Source organism: Lynx rufus, unplaced genomic scaffold, assembly GCF_022079265.1.
Source record: "Lynx rufus isolate CCGP_SWC_20201006 ecotype Redwood Valley unplaced genomic scaffold, mLynRuf1.p SCAF_12, whole genome shotgun sequence".
NCBI lineage: Eukaryota > Metazoa > Chordata > Mammalia > Carnivora > Felidae > Lynx > Lynx rufus.
Window position 1 is genome coordinate 59,688,837 of NW_025814826.1, and position 15,237 is coordinate 59,704,073.

The 15,237-nt window shown below is 39.2% G+C and overlaps 1 protein-coding gene across 4 annotated transcripts in view; it reads left to right on the forward strand.

The window, feature by feature from the left end:
• The window catches only part of PHF20L1 (PHD finger protein 20 like 1), an 86,457-nt gene that overhangs the window by 17,559 nt on the left and 53,661 nt on the right, over nt 1–15,237 (forward strand). For 2 of the 4 annotated variants that reach the window (XM_047074203.1, XM_047074202.1), the window contains exons 3-8: nt 2,635–2,806; nt 2,952–3,036; nt 6,805–6,893; nt 7,152–7,229; nt 12,005–12,212; nt 12,808–12,933. In XM_047074203.1, coding sequence (XP_046930159.1) covers nt 2,635–2,806; nt 2,952–3,036; nt 6,805–6,893; nt 7,152–7,229; nt 12,005–12,212; nt 12,808–12,933 — 758 coding nt within the window. The remainder of the gene's footprint in view (nt 1–2,634; nt 2,807–2,951; nt 3,037–6,804; nt 6,894–7,151; nt 7,230–12,004; nt 12,213–12,807; nt 12,934–15,237) is intronic. The other 2 variants (XM_047074205.1, XM_047074204.1) reach the window with 1 other exon arrangement.

Below are 15,237 nucleotides of genomic sequence, written 5' to 3' on the forward strand. Positions count from 1 at the left end.
GGATAAACCCCTAATGTTTTGCTCAACAATAAAAAGGTGTGATAATAAACACGTGGAAGTATAAATTTATTCATTTTTATAGTTGAAAGAAAATCTCTTTTTATAGTGGTGAAGTGGGTGGTGAGCGTTGGAAAATAAACTAAAGGGCAACCTTACCTCTAGGCTTCCCTCAGCGCTGTTGACAGTTTTTATGTTGTAAAAACCAGAGGAACAAAACCATACAATCAGAGCAGTGTTGCAAGAGACCGACATTACGGCACTGATTCTGAGTGGGTAGGGTCAGTGTGTTCACCTTGGGGAGTGTGTTAGTTCCCTGGGTTTTGGGGTTTTCTTGTTTTTCTGCCTTTCTTTAACAGAATGTTTCCTCATCTACACCGCCCCCCCGCGCCCCGCCCCGAAAGACTAAGAGTAAGCTCTAACTTAGGGCTGTAAGGTCGACAGCCTTCTTAGTTATGAAGAAACGTGCAGGTGGTCTTTAAGGTCACTTCTCACTCATTCTGAACTTTCCCCGAGTGGCGGCTGGTGCTGTGTCTGTCACTCGGCTAGATGCTGGGGGATGCAACGATGGACGTGACTCTGTTATTCCTTGAAGCTCACAGGCCAGAGTAGCTTCTAAAATCAAGTCCCTTAGATGTCTGCTAGCACGAGAGATGTTAACAAATGTTCCGTGATAAAAGGATTACATATTTCTTTCACTTCAGTACTAGTAAATGTTTCATCTCTCTGTTGTTGACAAGACCGAGAAGTCTTTCAATAAAGAAAAGAATTAAACTTTTTAGCCAGTATTTTCCCAGGCTGTTTAACCATCAGACCCTTTCTGTGTGTCACCGGTCTTAACGTTGCAAGGGCTGTAAATGCTCTGCAGCACACGGTTTGGGAGCCTGCCCTGAGATGGTTCTGGCCAGGTGGGTGCAGGGAGGGCTGCAGGGGCAGGGGGAGGGGGTTGCACATTCAACCGGGTCTGGAATGAGGAGTAGAAAGGGGAAGGGGAGGCCGCCCAGGGCTGGGCCAAAAGGACGGAAGGTACAAAAGCACGAATGTTTGACCTAGCGTGGGTGTGTGGTGTTTTTGAAGGGACCCCAAGTGGGAAAACCCAACCTACACCGGAGCCAGGAAGCTACCCCAGAGGAGGATTCAGGGCCCTTGGAATGCTTAAGAAGCTTTGAATAGCATGAGTGATACAAAGCTTATAGTAATCAGTTCCTGAATTTCGAAGCTCTGTAAGGTCTGTCGTGCTTATGCTGAAAGCCAGTTTTCTGTAGGGAGAAGAAAAATTCCAGATTTATCACAAACTAGCAAAAATATGAAATAAACTATTAGGGCTGAATCATCTATGTGCTACTGTTGAATTCTTACGGTTATTTAATGATAGTTTTTAAAAACTTTTGAGTCATCTGTGAACATTTAATACAGTACATTAGGAAGGATGAGGCAATTTTCCTTGTTGAAAGTTTCAAGTTAACTAATTTCTATTTTAGATTTTAACATAGGAGAGTCATCACACAGAGAGACAGAACAATGTACTGTTGTTTTTATATTTTAGAATTTAAAGTTTGAGCTTTTCCCCTACTATCATTAATGTGCATTTTATGTATTTATTTATTTATTTTTAGTTTTTGAGAGAGAGAGAGAGAGAGAGAGAGACAGAGTGCAAGTAGGGGAGGGGGAGAAAGAGAGAGGAAGACGCAGAATTGGAAGCAGGCTCTGTGCTGACAGCTCAGAGCCTGATGTGGGTCTTGAACCCATGAACTGCGAGGTCATGACCTGAGCTAAAGTCGGATGCTTAACCGACTGAGGCATCCAGGCACCCTGATGTGCATTTTAAAATATTGGAAAGTACAGAGAAATAGAAAAAACAAAGTGATTTTGTGTCATAAAGAGACAAATGAACATGTTGGTATATTTTGCCAGACAAATTTGTTTTACTTATAATTCTGCTGAACACAGTGCTGCTACTTTACATTTCCCTATGTAAATTTTTTGCAGATACCACATTTAAAGACTATAATTTTCCATTCAGTGGGTATGCCATTGTTTGTATTTTTTTCTAACCATATTTTTAGGTGGCTTGTATTTTCTTTATTAATGTTTTGTATGTATAGTTCCAGATTTGTAATGATTGAGTCAAAAAGTAGCAATCTGTTAAGGCTCTTGAAGTGTGTTTTCCAATTAAAAACAGTGCAGGTAATTTATAGTTCCACTGGGAATGTATTGAAGTATTTTTTTAAAAAACTTTTTTAACATTTACTTATTATTGAGAGACAGAGGGAGACAGAGCATGAGCATGGGAGGGGCAGAGAGAGGAGGAGACACAGAATCTGAAACAGGCTCCAGGCTCTTAGCTGTTAGCACAGAGCCCGAGGCAGGACTCGAACTCACAAACTGCGAGATCATAACCTGAGCCATCCAGGCACCCCTGAAGTATTTATTTCACTGGATATTGAGACCAGACATTAAAGACAAATAATAATAAAGCAACCTTTGTTGGTTCAATTGTTTAAAAATATGGACCATATCGTTTTGTTTATGGATTTAACGGTAAGCAGTGTTTTCAGTTAAATTATCCTTTTTAATACTTTGTGTAAACAAATGTAAGAATTTTCTCTTGATGTGAAGCTCCTTTTTATCTTGGAGGTATCCGTCACGGATTGAAAAAATCGACTATGAGGAGGGCAAGATGTTGGTCCATTTTGAGCGTTGGAGTCATCGTTATGATGAGTGGATTTACTGGGATAGCAATAGGTTGAGACCCCTGGAGAGACCCGCATTAAGAAAAGAAGGGCTAAAAGATGAGGAAGATTTCTTTGTAAGTAGCAATCTTCTTCCCGTTTGCTAGATGTGTAATGACATATTCTAAAAGGAATTCTGTTAAATATTACAAAAGCTTGTTTTTATAAAGGAAATGCTTATTTATTATACATGGTATTGATCTTAAAAGTTGTTTAAAATAGGATTTTAAAGCTGGAGAAGAAGTTTTGGCTCGTTGGACAGACTGTCGCTATTACCCTGCCAAGATTGAAGCAATTAACAAAGAAGGTATGTATTTGAAATGATCTTAGATTTAAAATGGGATTGATAGTAAAATTTAACTGTTTCTAATTTTAATTCTTGTAATTGTCACCACTGTTACTTCTGTCTGTCTTATACTTAATGAATTGCCTGCTAATACTCTTTTCTGGGAGTATTTCATTGTTACATATCGTGTAGAATAACATGATACATGATCTGCTTACCACCTAAATAAACTGTTTAAATTAGAAGTGTGAAAGTTGGTTAAAATTGTTCAGCTTTTAGTTGACAGGCTTATATTATGTGCATTTTATTTCTCCTTCTCTGTTTCCAGTTTGCCGGCCAAGTTATTTTTATGAGCAACTCATCCAGAGTGTTAGGGAAGGTTAAGGATACAGGAAAATTCAAGTCAGTTCAACTTGGAAATAAAATACAGTACAGTGTTTTTTCTGAGGAAAGAGTGTGGGAATTTATCAGTTTGAGGATTTCCTATTATTGCCTTTTTCCACTGCCCCTTTTTTCTTAGTTTCTGTGAATAATTGAAAGGGAAATTTCCCGATAGCCTTTGTGGCATCTAAACATTCATATTGAGCAGAAATTACTGAACTGACCAGTGATGTTCAAAATAACACAGGAATCGGGTGTGTTCGTGTGGCCAAGGCTAATAAATCTGTGGGGCGGATAATGTACTTAAGAAAACAGGACTTGAAGACTGAGGAATTTGGAAAGGCATGAGAATTAGTATTTAAATTAGTATTGGAACTATGCTTAACTATTTTATTTTTTAAATTTCTTGCTTAAAAATCTCATTTTAATAAGTTGTGAAATACTTGTAAGTATATTTCCAAGTCAAGAATACATCCATTTTCTGTAACAATTGTTTCTTAAACTTGACCACTCATCCGTTCCGTTTACTAAAGAAACACACATTGAGTGACAGCTTCTTTGCAAGAGAAGGATTTAAGTAAGGGGGCACTTTAAACCCGAAAGACAAACAGGTCAGCTAAAGAGGGAACGAAAGGCTTTTCTGACAAAAGAAATGGAATGGCATATTGCAGAAGAATAGAAGAGAGGCCCGCCGCTTTTTAGGAACTGCAAGACTTCGTTGTAACTGGAGTGAAGGAGTCCTTTGAAGGGAGTAGAATATCAGAAGAGCTGGGAGAGAGAAGCAGGGATCTGCGTATGGAATGTCTTGTAATCTTGCTACAGAATTTGACTTTTTTGGAGGTGATGGGAAAGAAACGTGGAAGGGAGTTAAGCTGAGGATTTAAAGTAACAACAAACTTGAGAAAACATGGGAGGTAAGAGGAGACAAAAGAGGAAAACATTTAAAAAGAGACATATTAAAGAATGTTAGGTGTGAAAAAGCAAATCAGTGTTGTCTACCAAAAAATTATGATACAACTTTATAAAGCCCTATTCCAGTTTATTGTTTTAAGGAATTGAAATAACAGATATGGCTATGATTTTACCACCACCAGTCACCTTCCTCCTGCAGGAGTTGAGGGACGTCTCTGTTAGGTTTGCAGGTTACTTTTCCTTTCCTGGTATGCTTCACCTCACTGTGCACTTAGCCTCCTGAGAGCTCTGTAACGGAGCCCATGTTCCTGTGTCTACTACCCACGGGCCCTCCAGGTTTATAGCATGTGGGCAGTCAGCAACAGGTTGTGGAAAGAAAGGAAGCAGTAACGGGTCAATTCTTTGGGATAATTAATAGGATCCACCCAAAATAAAAGAAGATGATGCAAAATTAAACAACACTCTCCATTTTATATTTTTAGAGCTCATGTTTATTTATTTTGAGAGAGGGAGAGAGAGAGAGAGAGAGAGAGATTGAGAGAGAGGAAGTGGGGGAGGGGCAGAGAGAGAAGGAGACAGAATCCCAAGCAGGCTCTGCGCTGTCAGCACCGAGCCTGATGCGGGCTCGAATTCATGAACTGTGAGATCCTGACCTGAGCCTAAGTCGAGAATCGGACGTTGAACCGACTGAGCCACTCAGGCGCCCCAGCACTCTGTGTTTTGATGAAGAGCCGTTTCTTTGAGTGTGGAGAGCTCTGAGATCTTGTCTCCGTGCTTACACTCCTTGGGAGTGTAGCATATACAAGCACACGTGTACACACACATGCAGTGCACTCAGAAGCAGAGCCCTCCTACTTTGTCCCATCCCATTTGTCCATGGGCATAGAGCACAGAAAATTAAGCTTGTATTCGTGGAAGAGCGGTGACACTCACTGCAGTCTCTGCCGTTTTGGGAGCAGTTTGAGTGCACCCTTAGTGAAGTGTTAGCAGATACGATTTCTTTTTGAAATATCTCCACTAGAGGTCTTTATTTTGCGATTCCCGTATGTCCCACATGACGGATGAGCCTGCCCGCCATGCGCATTCTCCCACCCCCCTCCCCCCGCCCCCGCCAAGGGAAGGCAAAGGCAAAGGCAAAGGAAGCCTTCAGGAGGCCTTCTGTTCACTGTAAGAGCTAAACAAAACCTGCAGATACGAACGTTTACGTGTTTGTAATGAGTCTTAGAGAAGTTGAAGAGGAGGGGCGAATGTGTAAACCAGAGGGGACGGGGAAGTGTTCATGTCACGGGTGGGATTTGAAGAGCTGATCCTCGAAGAGTAGGCTGAGGGAGGAAAGGAGGAAGGCATCACAAGGGCGGCACCGGTGTGATCAGCAGCAGGGAGGGATGAGTGCCCGGCTGGGGTGGCGTGGAACCTGCTGTCATCTGGAAGGCGGTTCCTGCAGGAGGAGTTCAGGCCGTTGCAGGGTGGCGGTGGTCAGGTGTCAGGTGCACGTGGGGTTCGGTAGTCTCAACGCTTTCTCAGTGTCTTTACGTCCTGGTTACTCAGCTCATCAGTTTTTTTCAATGACTTGGGTTTAGAGCCTTATACGTGCAACACTGTGAATTATGCTAATCACAGAAAATATGAAATGAAATGATGTTCACATTACAAAATTAAGGAAAATGTTTTGTAGATATATGTCTGGTTTGGTGCCAAGTTCAAAGCCAGTGATACCAATTATGACACTTACTGTTTTGACTTGTTTTGTAAAGGTCCAGTACATGTTCACTTCAAGGGGCTCTCAGCCATCATTTGTACAGGAAATGATAGAAAAACGTTGGAATTTCTTAAGTATAAAATCTACGTAATTTATGCTTTGTGGCAGTACTGACTTTTATTGACTTGAAAGCATGGACTCTGTGGCAAAACCTGAATATACTTTGTGGTTGTCATTAAGGCAGGGTGTTGCGTCCAGAAGGCAGGTTGAGTTAGTGGGAAAGGCCTCGGGATGGGGGGTTGGTTACAGCTGTGCTGCTGTTCGGCTGACTGCTGTGGGTGCAGCGTTCAGCCTCCCTGGAAATCAGTGTTCTGATCTGCACAGGAACACTTTCGTGTAGATGGTATGTAAAGTATTTTCTGGCTTAAAAGCCTGTGGATCTAATTCTTATTTACCAGTTCACTAATACAGTGAAAGGAATAATCTTTTCCTGAATAAATGATTTTTCCCCTATATCAGTTCTTTCTCTCTGTTACTTGGAAAGAAACTTCCAAAGAGAGCAAATGATAATTCTTATAGAAATATTATATATGTTTGTAAGTAATGATCTTATTAGAAGGGAAGAGAAAATAAACTTCTCCAACTTCCTGCAGTTCTTAACGGGTTTGTGTGTGTGTGTGTGCAGTTACTGCGATCAGAGTGTGTTTCTTTCTGTTAGGGCGTTACTTGTTAGGTTTCAAGTGTTGCTATAAGATTGAGTTGTATTTTCTAACGATTCTGACTTGCTCCTGTTTTAGGAACATTCACAGTTCAGTTTTACGATGGAGTAATTCGTTGTTTAAAAAGAATGCACATTAAAGCCATGCCCGAGGATGCTAAGGGGCAGGTAAGAGAGTTCAGCATTCCTAGCTACCCAAAGGGATGTCTTCTTGAATGGTGACCAATCAAAAAAAAAAAAAAAAAAAAAAAAAAAAGATACATATACATATATATATTAAAGGGAACTAATTGTAGGATTATGTGCTGATAGCCCCAAATAGCAGCAAGAAAAAGAAGCTTAGAATGTAAGATAAATTATACACTTGATTTTTGCTTCTTTGGCTTTAGACCTGCTAAAGTTATAGGTCACTAGTTTCTGTTCCAGGTGAAATCCCAGCATCCACTAAGCTGGTGTTGTCCTATCGACCCAGCTGGATCGTGGAACCAGTCTATGGGAAGTGAGGTAAGTGCCTTTTCTTAATTTTGTTTTGTTTTTCCTGGTATATAGTATCATTTAGAAAGTTAATTTTTAATATAAAATTTTATATTGAGTTTCTTATCTTCTTTCCTTTTATAAATCATAGTCATTCATCTTCTTTTAAAAGGCGCTTACCTGACACTCTGTAGGCTGCTTCAGGTAGGGCTCTGTGAGTCATAGGATGTAAGCAGTGTGTTAAAATGCCTTGTCACTGCTCAAAGCAAGAATGATGAACGGTAAGCATTGGAAGGAGAGTCTGGGATGAAGTGAAAACCATGATTCCATTGGTTGAGTATGTTTCCTGAAATACTGGAGAGAAAAGGTGCCACTAGAAATTTAAAATATTTTCTTTTATGTTCTGCTGTTATTTGGGATTTTCAGCACCTGGACCTACAATTAATTTTTAGAATTGAAAGTAACCTATGAAAGTGTCTAATATGGAAATACGCTTGTATTTGTTCCATACTGTGCAGTGAAAAATGTCATTCTGAAACGTGTTGAAATCATCTGGTCAGCTCCAGCCAAGTGTATACATTTAGTAATCTAGAAATGTGGATCACTGCAATAAAAAAAAAAAAAAAAAAATTCCTCCTATCTTCTGAGAAGTGTGATCGTTTTAAATCACCTGCTTTTTAAAAATTTAGTTTTGCAGTGATCAGCTGGCATTTCTTCCCCAGTTAATATGGAAATGTAGTTTAAAATGGAGATGCTTTTGACCGGGAAATTGCTTTGTGTCTTCCTACTTGTATGTATAAATAAAATGTTCCTTTAAGCATTCAGTGGTGTGATTTCTTGGTTACTGCATAGAAAGATTAAAACATCGGGAACTTAGTATGTGCCTGTTTAATTAAACAAAATTCTCTCTCTCTCTCTTTTTTTTTTTTTTTTTTTTTTTGCTTTAAGGCTATTCTTTATTATTCTGGTTATTCACATGTTTGTGAGATGGCACTAACTCTAAAACTTCATTTTTTTCCAACGTGAGATACTGAGCCAGTTTGGTTTGTGGTAAAATGACAAGTTATAAAAATTCATTGGATGTCTTGGGTGTTTATTTTTAATAAGTAGTTACATTATGATGTGTGTGAACGTTAAAATCAATCCTGAATATAAACTATTGAAAGAACACGGGTAGCACTGTATCCTTAATTTACATTTTTCTTCATAATTTTTAATCACAAGCACGCTAAAAATATTTGTAGAATTGTTTTTTTATAAAACGCTCTCTTTTCAAAGTGTCTTTGTTTCCCAAAAAGTTTTGACTTGTTTTCATGTAGGAAATAGACTAAGTCAGGTGTTGTGTGGGAAGTGCTGAGAGAATCCAACTTTGCATATATTTTCTAAATTTTTAGTACCTTGAGAATTCCTTTGTAAAGATATACAGTAAATTTATGAAACTAGCAAAGGATAAGTAGATGCAATATGGAAATACTCTTCTCTAAACTTCCTGTGGCTTTTTCTATCCTATCTTGTCTTTTTGCAAGTGTGCTGATGTAAAACTCACTAGTATTAAAGCTTTGCTCATAAGGTCCTGTACCGTTTATGAAACTTTGTTCTGCATACATTATTTAATTGGGTTCCCGTAGCAGATCCTTTGACATAGCTGTAACTGATACTTCTATTTCACATCTGAGGAATTCAGAACTTAGGGAATTGAGTGACTGACTTAAAATTTCACTTAGGCATCATGTGCAGAGTAACTCTGAACTCCCATCTGGTTTCCAGCATGCTCCATATCTTGTGCTGCTCTGTTACCTACAGGGAACTTTGAAGCATATCATGAGTTCTAATTCGTGGAAGGATCACACCAGTTATAAAAAAAATTTTTTTTTAACGTTTATCATCTTTGAGAGACAGAGAGAGACAGAGCATGAGCGGGGAAGGGGCAGAGAGAGGGAGGCACAGAATCCGAAGCAGGCTCCAGGCTCCTAGCTGTCAGAGACCGACACGGGGCTCGAACCCATGAACTGTGAGATCATGACCTGAGCTGAAGTCGGATGCTCAACCGACTGAGCCACCCAGGTGCCCCCACACCAGTTATTTTTAGTAGTGAATCTTACCTATTTAAAAGTAGAAGGGGGGGAGTGCTTGGCTGGCTCAGTCGGTTGAATGTCCGACTCTTGATTTTGGCTCAGGTCATGATCCCAGGGTTGTGGGATTGAGTCCTGTGTTGGGCTCTGTGTTGAATATGGAGCCTGCTTAGGATTCTCCCTTTCCCTCCCTCTGCCCTTCTCCCCAGCTCGCGCGTGCTCTCTTTAAAATAAAAAATATAAATAAACCAAATAAATGACAAATAGAAGGACAAAATAATAGGAGAATTCTTTAATGACACAACTGCATTGATTCCATGATTAACAAGTCACATGATCAGGAACTTTAAAAAAATATCTAATTGCACTTTTAAGAGATACAACACGAATCTCTCCCAGTTTGCTGTTCATTGGAAAGAGGAAAGAGCTGGAGTAGAATTTACCTCTGGCATTTTTCAGCATTTCTGTAACATTAACTTAAAATTTTTCCCACAACATGGAACCCAAAATTAAGCACTTTGCTCTTAATAAGACTGTACAGATCTCTGCTGAATTTAACACTTTGCTTGTCTGGTTGTACTTTTGTTTCTCTTTCTGCGTTGTTGATTACTGTCTTTCATTGGTGCTTTCTTTCTCTAGTACTGTAATGTGAGTCTCAGAGTTCAACCTAGACGTAGCACTTGGGCTCCCCAGACCACTTCCGCCCCTTGTGCCTATTCGCACATATTCTGATCGTCATGACTTTGTCTAATGGTTTCCTTCTTGCTTGCGGTGCCCTTGGATGCCTTTCCTTCTGCCTTTTGCCTCAAAGATATCTGCTGTAGGGTTCAGCTCCTCTGTCATGTTCCCTGAAGCTTTCCGTTAGCCTTTCTCTTAAGTCGCAATTAATCTTTTCTGTTTTGTTCTTCCATGGTATTTTGTTTATTCCTCCACTGCCTCTCCTATCACACTGTCTTATAGTTAATTTTATTTGCCTTTCAATTCCTTACAGGTAGGACCAAAAAAACGTGGCTCTAAGTAAACATGGGGTTGGACAATATTGGTTTATCTGGTTTGTTTTGAGGTGTGTTTTTGTTTTTGTTTTTTTGCCAACTAGAGACATAAATCTGTATTTTACACCTGTGTCTTAATTTGCTTTCTAATAAGACATGTACTGGGGACACAGTTTAAGTACTGAGGAAGATAGATGCTGGGCATTTTCCAGGCAGGAACAAAGATGTGGTGACTCCGGGGCTCATGCATTTTAAGTCCTTTCAGGCAGCATCTTTTATAAATTGATGTCTCATGACTGCTTAGCGTGCTTCCTGGCACATGTAGCAAGGTGTTGAACAGAACTTTGGTGAATGAATAGTTTGGTGCAATCATACGATATTTTTAGTTCATTTCAATCATGGGGGAGAGAAAGAAACACAGGTTCTCTTTGTTGGTTGTTTATTTTTAGTGGCTTATTGTCTTCACTATGTATTTTCAAGACTGAGCAACCATCAGCCTCTATTGCCTAATGATTGAAGTTTGTTAATATAACTTGTGAAGTAAATGTATTTGATGTTGAGAAGTAGTTTTTAGTTACTTGGACTAAAAATTTAGTGTATTACCCATTTTGGTTGAATTTGAGCTGGTCTCTTTGAAGCTTAGTGGCCTTAGAGGAAGATTAATAGAAATACTTTGTAGAAATACTACAAATACTTGTTGTAAGAAAATTTTCTCGGTTGTGAAAATTTAAATGTTAGCACCACGTTTCTTACATAGTTCCTTTTTTTTTTTTTTTTTTTTTTAGGAGAGACAGGGAGTGAGCACGGGGGAGGGGCAGAATTGGGGGGAGAGAATCTCAAGCGGGCTCCACGCCCAGTGCAGAGCCTGATGTGGGGCTTGATCTCTTGACCCTGAGATCATGACCTGAGCTGAAATCAAGAGTCGGATGCTTAAGACTGAACCACCCAGGAGCCCCTCTGTATTTTTTACAATAAGCATTTTTAGTTTAGAAGAATTATGTAGCAGTTAACTTTAAATATAAACACAGGAAGAATAAATACTTGCATCGCAGAAGAGTGGTAATCAGCACAAATCCAGGAAGTCATAGAGTGAGGGAAATTAGTCTGGAGCCTGACCGTATGTATGTATGTAAGACACCTTGGTCAAATCACGCGACTCTTTTTTTCTTTAACTAGTAATATTAAGCTGTTGTGATACGTTGGTGTCCAGGCTGTCAAAGCTTTAAAAATTAATTAAATCATATCTTGAATTCTGTGAAATTGTCCATACTTCTTCTTCCAAGAATAGTAATCTGTTCACTGGGAGTGCATTTCTTTTAACCTTTGCAGAATTGCAACATAAGCATTTTTCTCTCATTTCTTCTACAATTTGTTGTATTCAGAAAAGAAACACAGTTTACCATTTAAATCTAAAGTACTGAGACAGAATGTCATGTAATGTTCCATATTTGTTAAAGGGTTTCCCTTTTATTTTAGATTTTATTCCTCTGAAAATAATAGCGAAGGAATATTTGTTATTGAATATTTACCTGTTTCATGAGGGGTTATATAATCCCACTAAGCCATTAGATCATTAAATTTGATAATTACCATGTTGATGATTTATCTTGTAAATGTAATTAATTCAATTTTTATATTTGTGCGAGAGTAGCTTTGAAAATGTGATACGTGTTTTTATTAGTGTAATTATATTTTGATTAATTTTTTAATACTTTACATGTTTTGTGTTTTTCCTTTGGAGGATTGGATAGCTTTAGTCAAAGCAGCTGCTGCAGCTGCAGCCAAGAATAAAACAGGGAACAAACCTCGCACCAGCGCTAACAGCAATAAAGACAAAGATGAGAGGAAATGGTTTAAAGTACCTTCAAAGAAGGAAGAGACTTCAACTTCTATAGCTTCATCGGAAGTTGAGAAGAAGGAAGATCTGCCCACATCTAGTGAAACATTTGGTACAAAATATGTTCTTACGTTCATTCTTATGGCAGGGTGAACTCTCATAGTGAGTAAGCCAGAACCCCTGGCTACCTGTGATTTGGGGGTGTGGTTAAATGATTGGGCTCCCCCCCCCCACCCCAGCATAAATGGTTAACTTTTGTAGCGTGTAACGGAGCCAGAGATAACTGGTCTAACATGGGTACTGGATAATAGGTGCCCTCAGTATTCTTGAATAGAAATGGGTTCAGATCTTGACTTTTAAGTTCTTGTTAGTAGGCTTTGGAGTTTTTGTTTGTTTTGTGTGTTTTTTTTTTCTTTAACTTTTTAAATGCTTCTGCATGTGTTTTGGTATGTAATATGGGAAAAGCAGTAAGTCCTTTTCTTCCTGCTTTTCTTTCCTAAAGAATAACTACTTGGTAGTTTTTTATTTCTAGTTTTTCAGTCTGGAGGAATTTGTGTTGTTTGAAGTTCTATGTCAAGCACTGGGTTAAAAAAAAAACAAAACATAAGTGCAAAGCATTTTTACTATTTTGCTATTTTAAAAAAATATCATGTGTTTTAACTTTGGATTCTAGATAAACTCTCATATATGTATTCTATTAAAAGTAGGACTTCATGTAGAGAACGTTCCAAAGATGGTCTTTCCACAGCCAGAGAGCACATTATCAAACAAGAGGAAAAATAACCAAGGCAACTCATTTCAGGCAAAGAGAGCTCGACTTAACAAGATTACTGGTAAACTACAATGATTCTTTTGGTTTGGGGGGAATGGAGGGGTTGATTTTAGGGTAGTTTGTTTTTAATAAAGCAAAATGTATCTTTTGTTTTAGTGTAACAAACTGCTTAATGAGGAAGACAGGTACTTTATGGTTCTTCAGAGTCAACATCCTTCAACGCTGTCAGCTTTTTCTATTGTGAAATGTGAAAACTGTCACCTATTTTCTGCCTACCTCACAGGGATGTTGTGAGGGTGGATAGGATCAAATGAGATAAAATTCCATAGTTTTTAAATCACCTTGGTGGCAGGAGTAGTTTCTATTAAGGCTCAGATCATCTGCTATTGTCAGCCTGGTGGGGTCACAGTCTCTGAGGTTCTAAATGTTACTACACAAACCTTCTTACTCTTGTCTGGGCTCATTAAAGATGGCAGCAAGTATGGCTGGAAAGATTGATGCTCCCCTGAATTCAGGTCCTGAATCTGTATTCCCAAAGTAAAAGTACTTCTAGAAGTTTCTTACACTTTTAATCTTCAGGTTGGTTCCTAGAATCTCATGTTGTTTCTCGATGCCTGCCTTAATCTAGGAAGTGTAGGGTGTTAGGACGCCGAGAACTCTGGCCGTCTTGGCGTAGTTAGTGGTCATGGGAAAAGCGTTGGAAGCAGGGTCAGTCATACCAGGGCCCCATCACTTGCAGGGCCTGTTCAGCCTAGCGATTCTAGTCTTTCAAAGAAATTGTAAACATGTTTAATTTTTCTGAGTATATGTTAAAAGGAGAGTTAAGATACTTTTAATTATTCAATCGTATGTTCTTATTTTAAGGACAAAATGGTTTTTAGTGTCTTTGGCCTAATAAAGCTGTATAAACCTTTGTTGGCATTCTTTTAAATAATTTGAAGAAGCTTGGTTTCACTGTCAGATCGAAGAATACATGTCAATTAAACATTCTGACCATTTCCTGAAGAATAGAATCCCATTGAAAAGTGACTGCAGCTGAGGGTTCTTTAGAACCACTGTTTTATCGCAGTGTTCTTCTTAAGTGATTATGATTGGTTTCAACAGGTGAGAATATTTAGTCTTTCCATTTGTTATTATTTTTGTGCCTTTTGCTGATAAAGGATATTTTGGCCCCAGGACAGGAAATATTTCAAATCAATTCACCCATTGCACCCTTTCCTTAGAAACCGTTAGCTTCGGAGAAAGCCAGGATGTCATCCGGTGATTGTTGTTCCGATGGCAGCTTGAGACTTCAGTTTGGCCCTAGCAGAATGGAAACTAGGGCTGCGTGCGCAGGGGGAAGAAGAGGAAAGCGCTTCCGGCTCCGGTGCTACCAAGACTAGAGCCACGCTCCCGCAGGGGCCAAGACCAGGGGCCAAGCCCGAGGGAGATGGACATGACCCTGACCCTGACGCTGACGCTGACTCACTCGGTGTGCCTGCCAGCTTACCAGCCTCGAGGGTTTTCCTGCAGTCTGGATAACCTGCTTTTAGTTTCGGGCAGTATATTCTTACATGTGCCTTACTGAGAAGTTCAAGCCCGGCATTTAAAGAAATAAAAGAAGAAAATAGCTCAGTCCACAACAATGTGTTATTTACATGTGGCCTTGAAAAGACAAGAGCGGGGAAAAAATCATTTTACCTTGTGTCTCAAGGAAGTTCTAATATTGGTTGCTTAGTAACACAAGGTGGAGGGACTTTGTCCTTACTTCCCCTTGGGAATCTCGAAAGAACAAGTGATAGTTTGGCAGCAGTAGAAAAGAGTAAGATTTCACGGATGTGAAGCCATTATGGTTTTTTTCCTTTACTTACTTTGAAAATTTGAATGTATGGTAATCCTTTTAATAGTTCATCTGTTTCTCTTTTCATGTTGCAATTATATCCTGCAAAAAGACAATAGATCTTATAAGACTATTTTCAACGGTTGAAACTCAGGCTTGCGTCTGTGTAGTACATTTCATTTGCAGACCATACAAAGAGATGGGAACAATACAAGATAGTGATTTTGTTATGGAGTTTTGGTGTGTTATGAAGCTCACTTAACACGTATCTGTCTGCCCCTTTGCTACTGAGAGGAATAGGGCTGTGATCATGGCAGCATCTTAGCTGCTCTGATGTGTTTCCCCCCACTCCACATTTTTATTTTTGAAATCTTTCTAGCTGGAAATAAGCAGATCAGCCACTGGATAAATTTAATTCCCGTCTTCACTCTTTCTGTTCACTTCCCGATGGTCACACGCTATAGAGATTCTAAACGTGAATTCTGTTTAGGGGATGGTACAGGATGGCTTTTTTTGAAGTTTCCAAATAAGTACATACTGAAACGG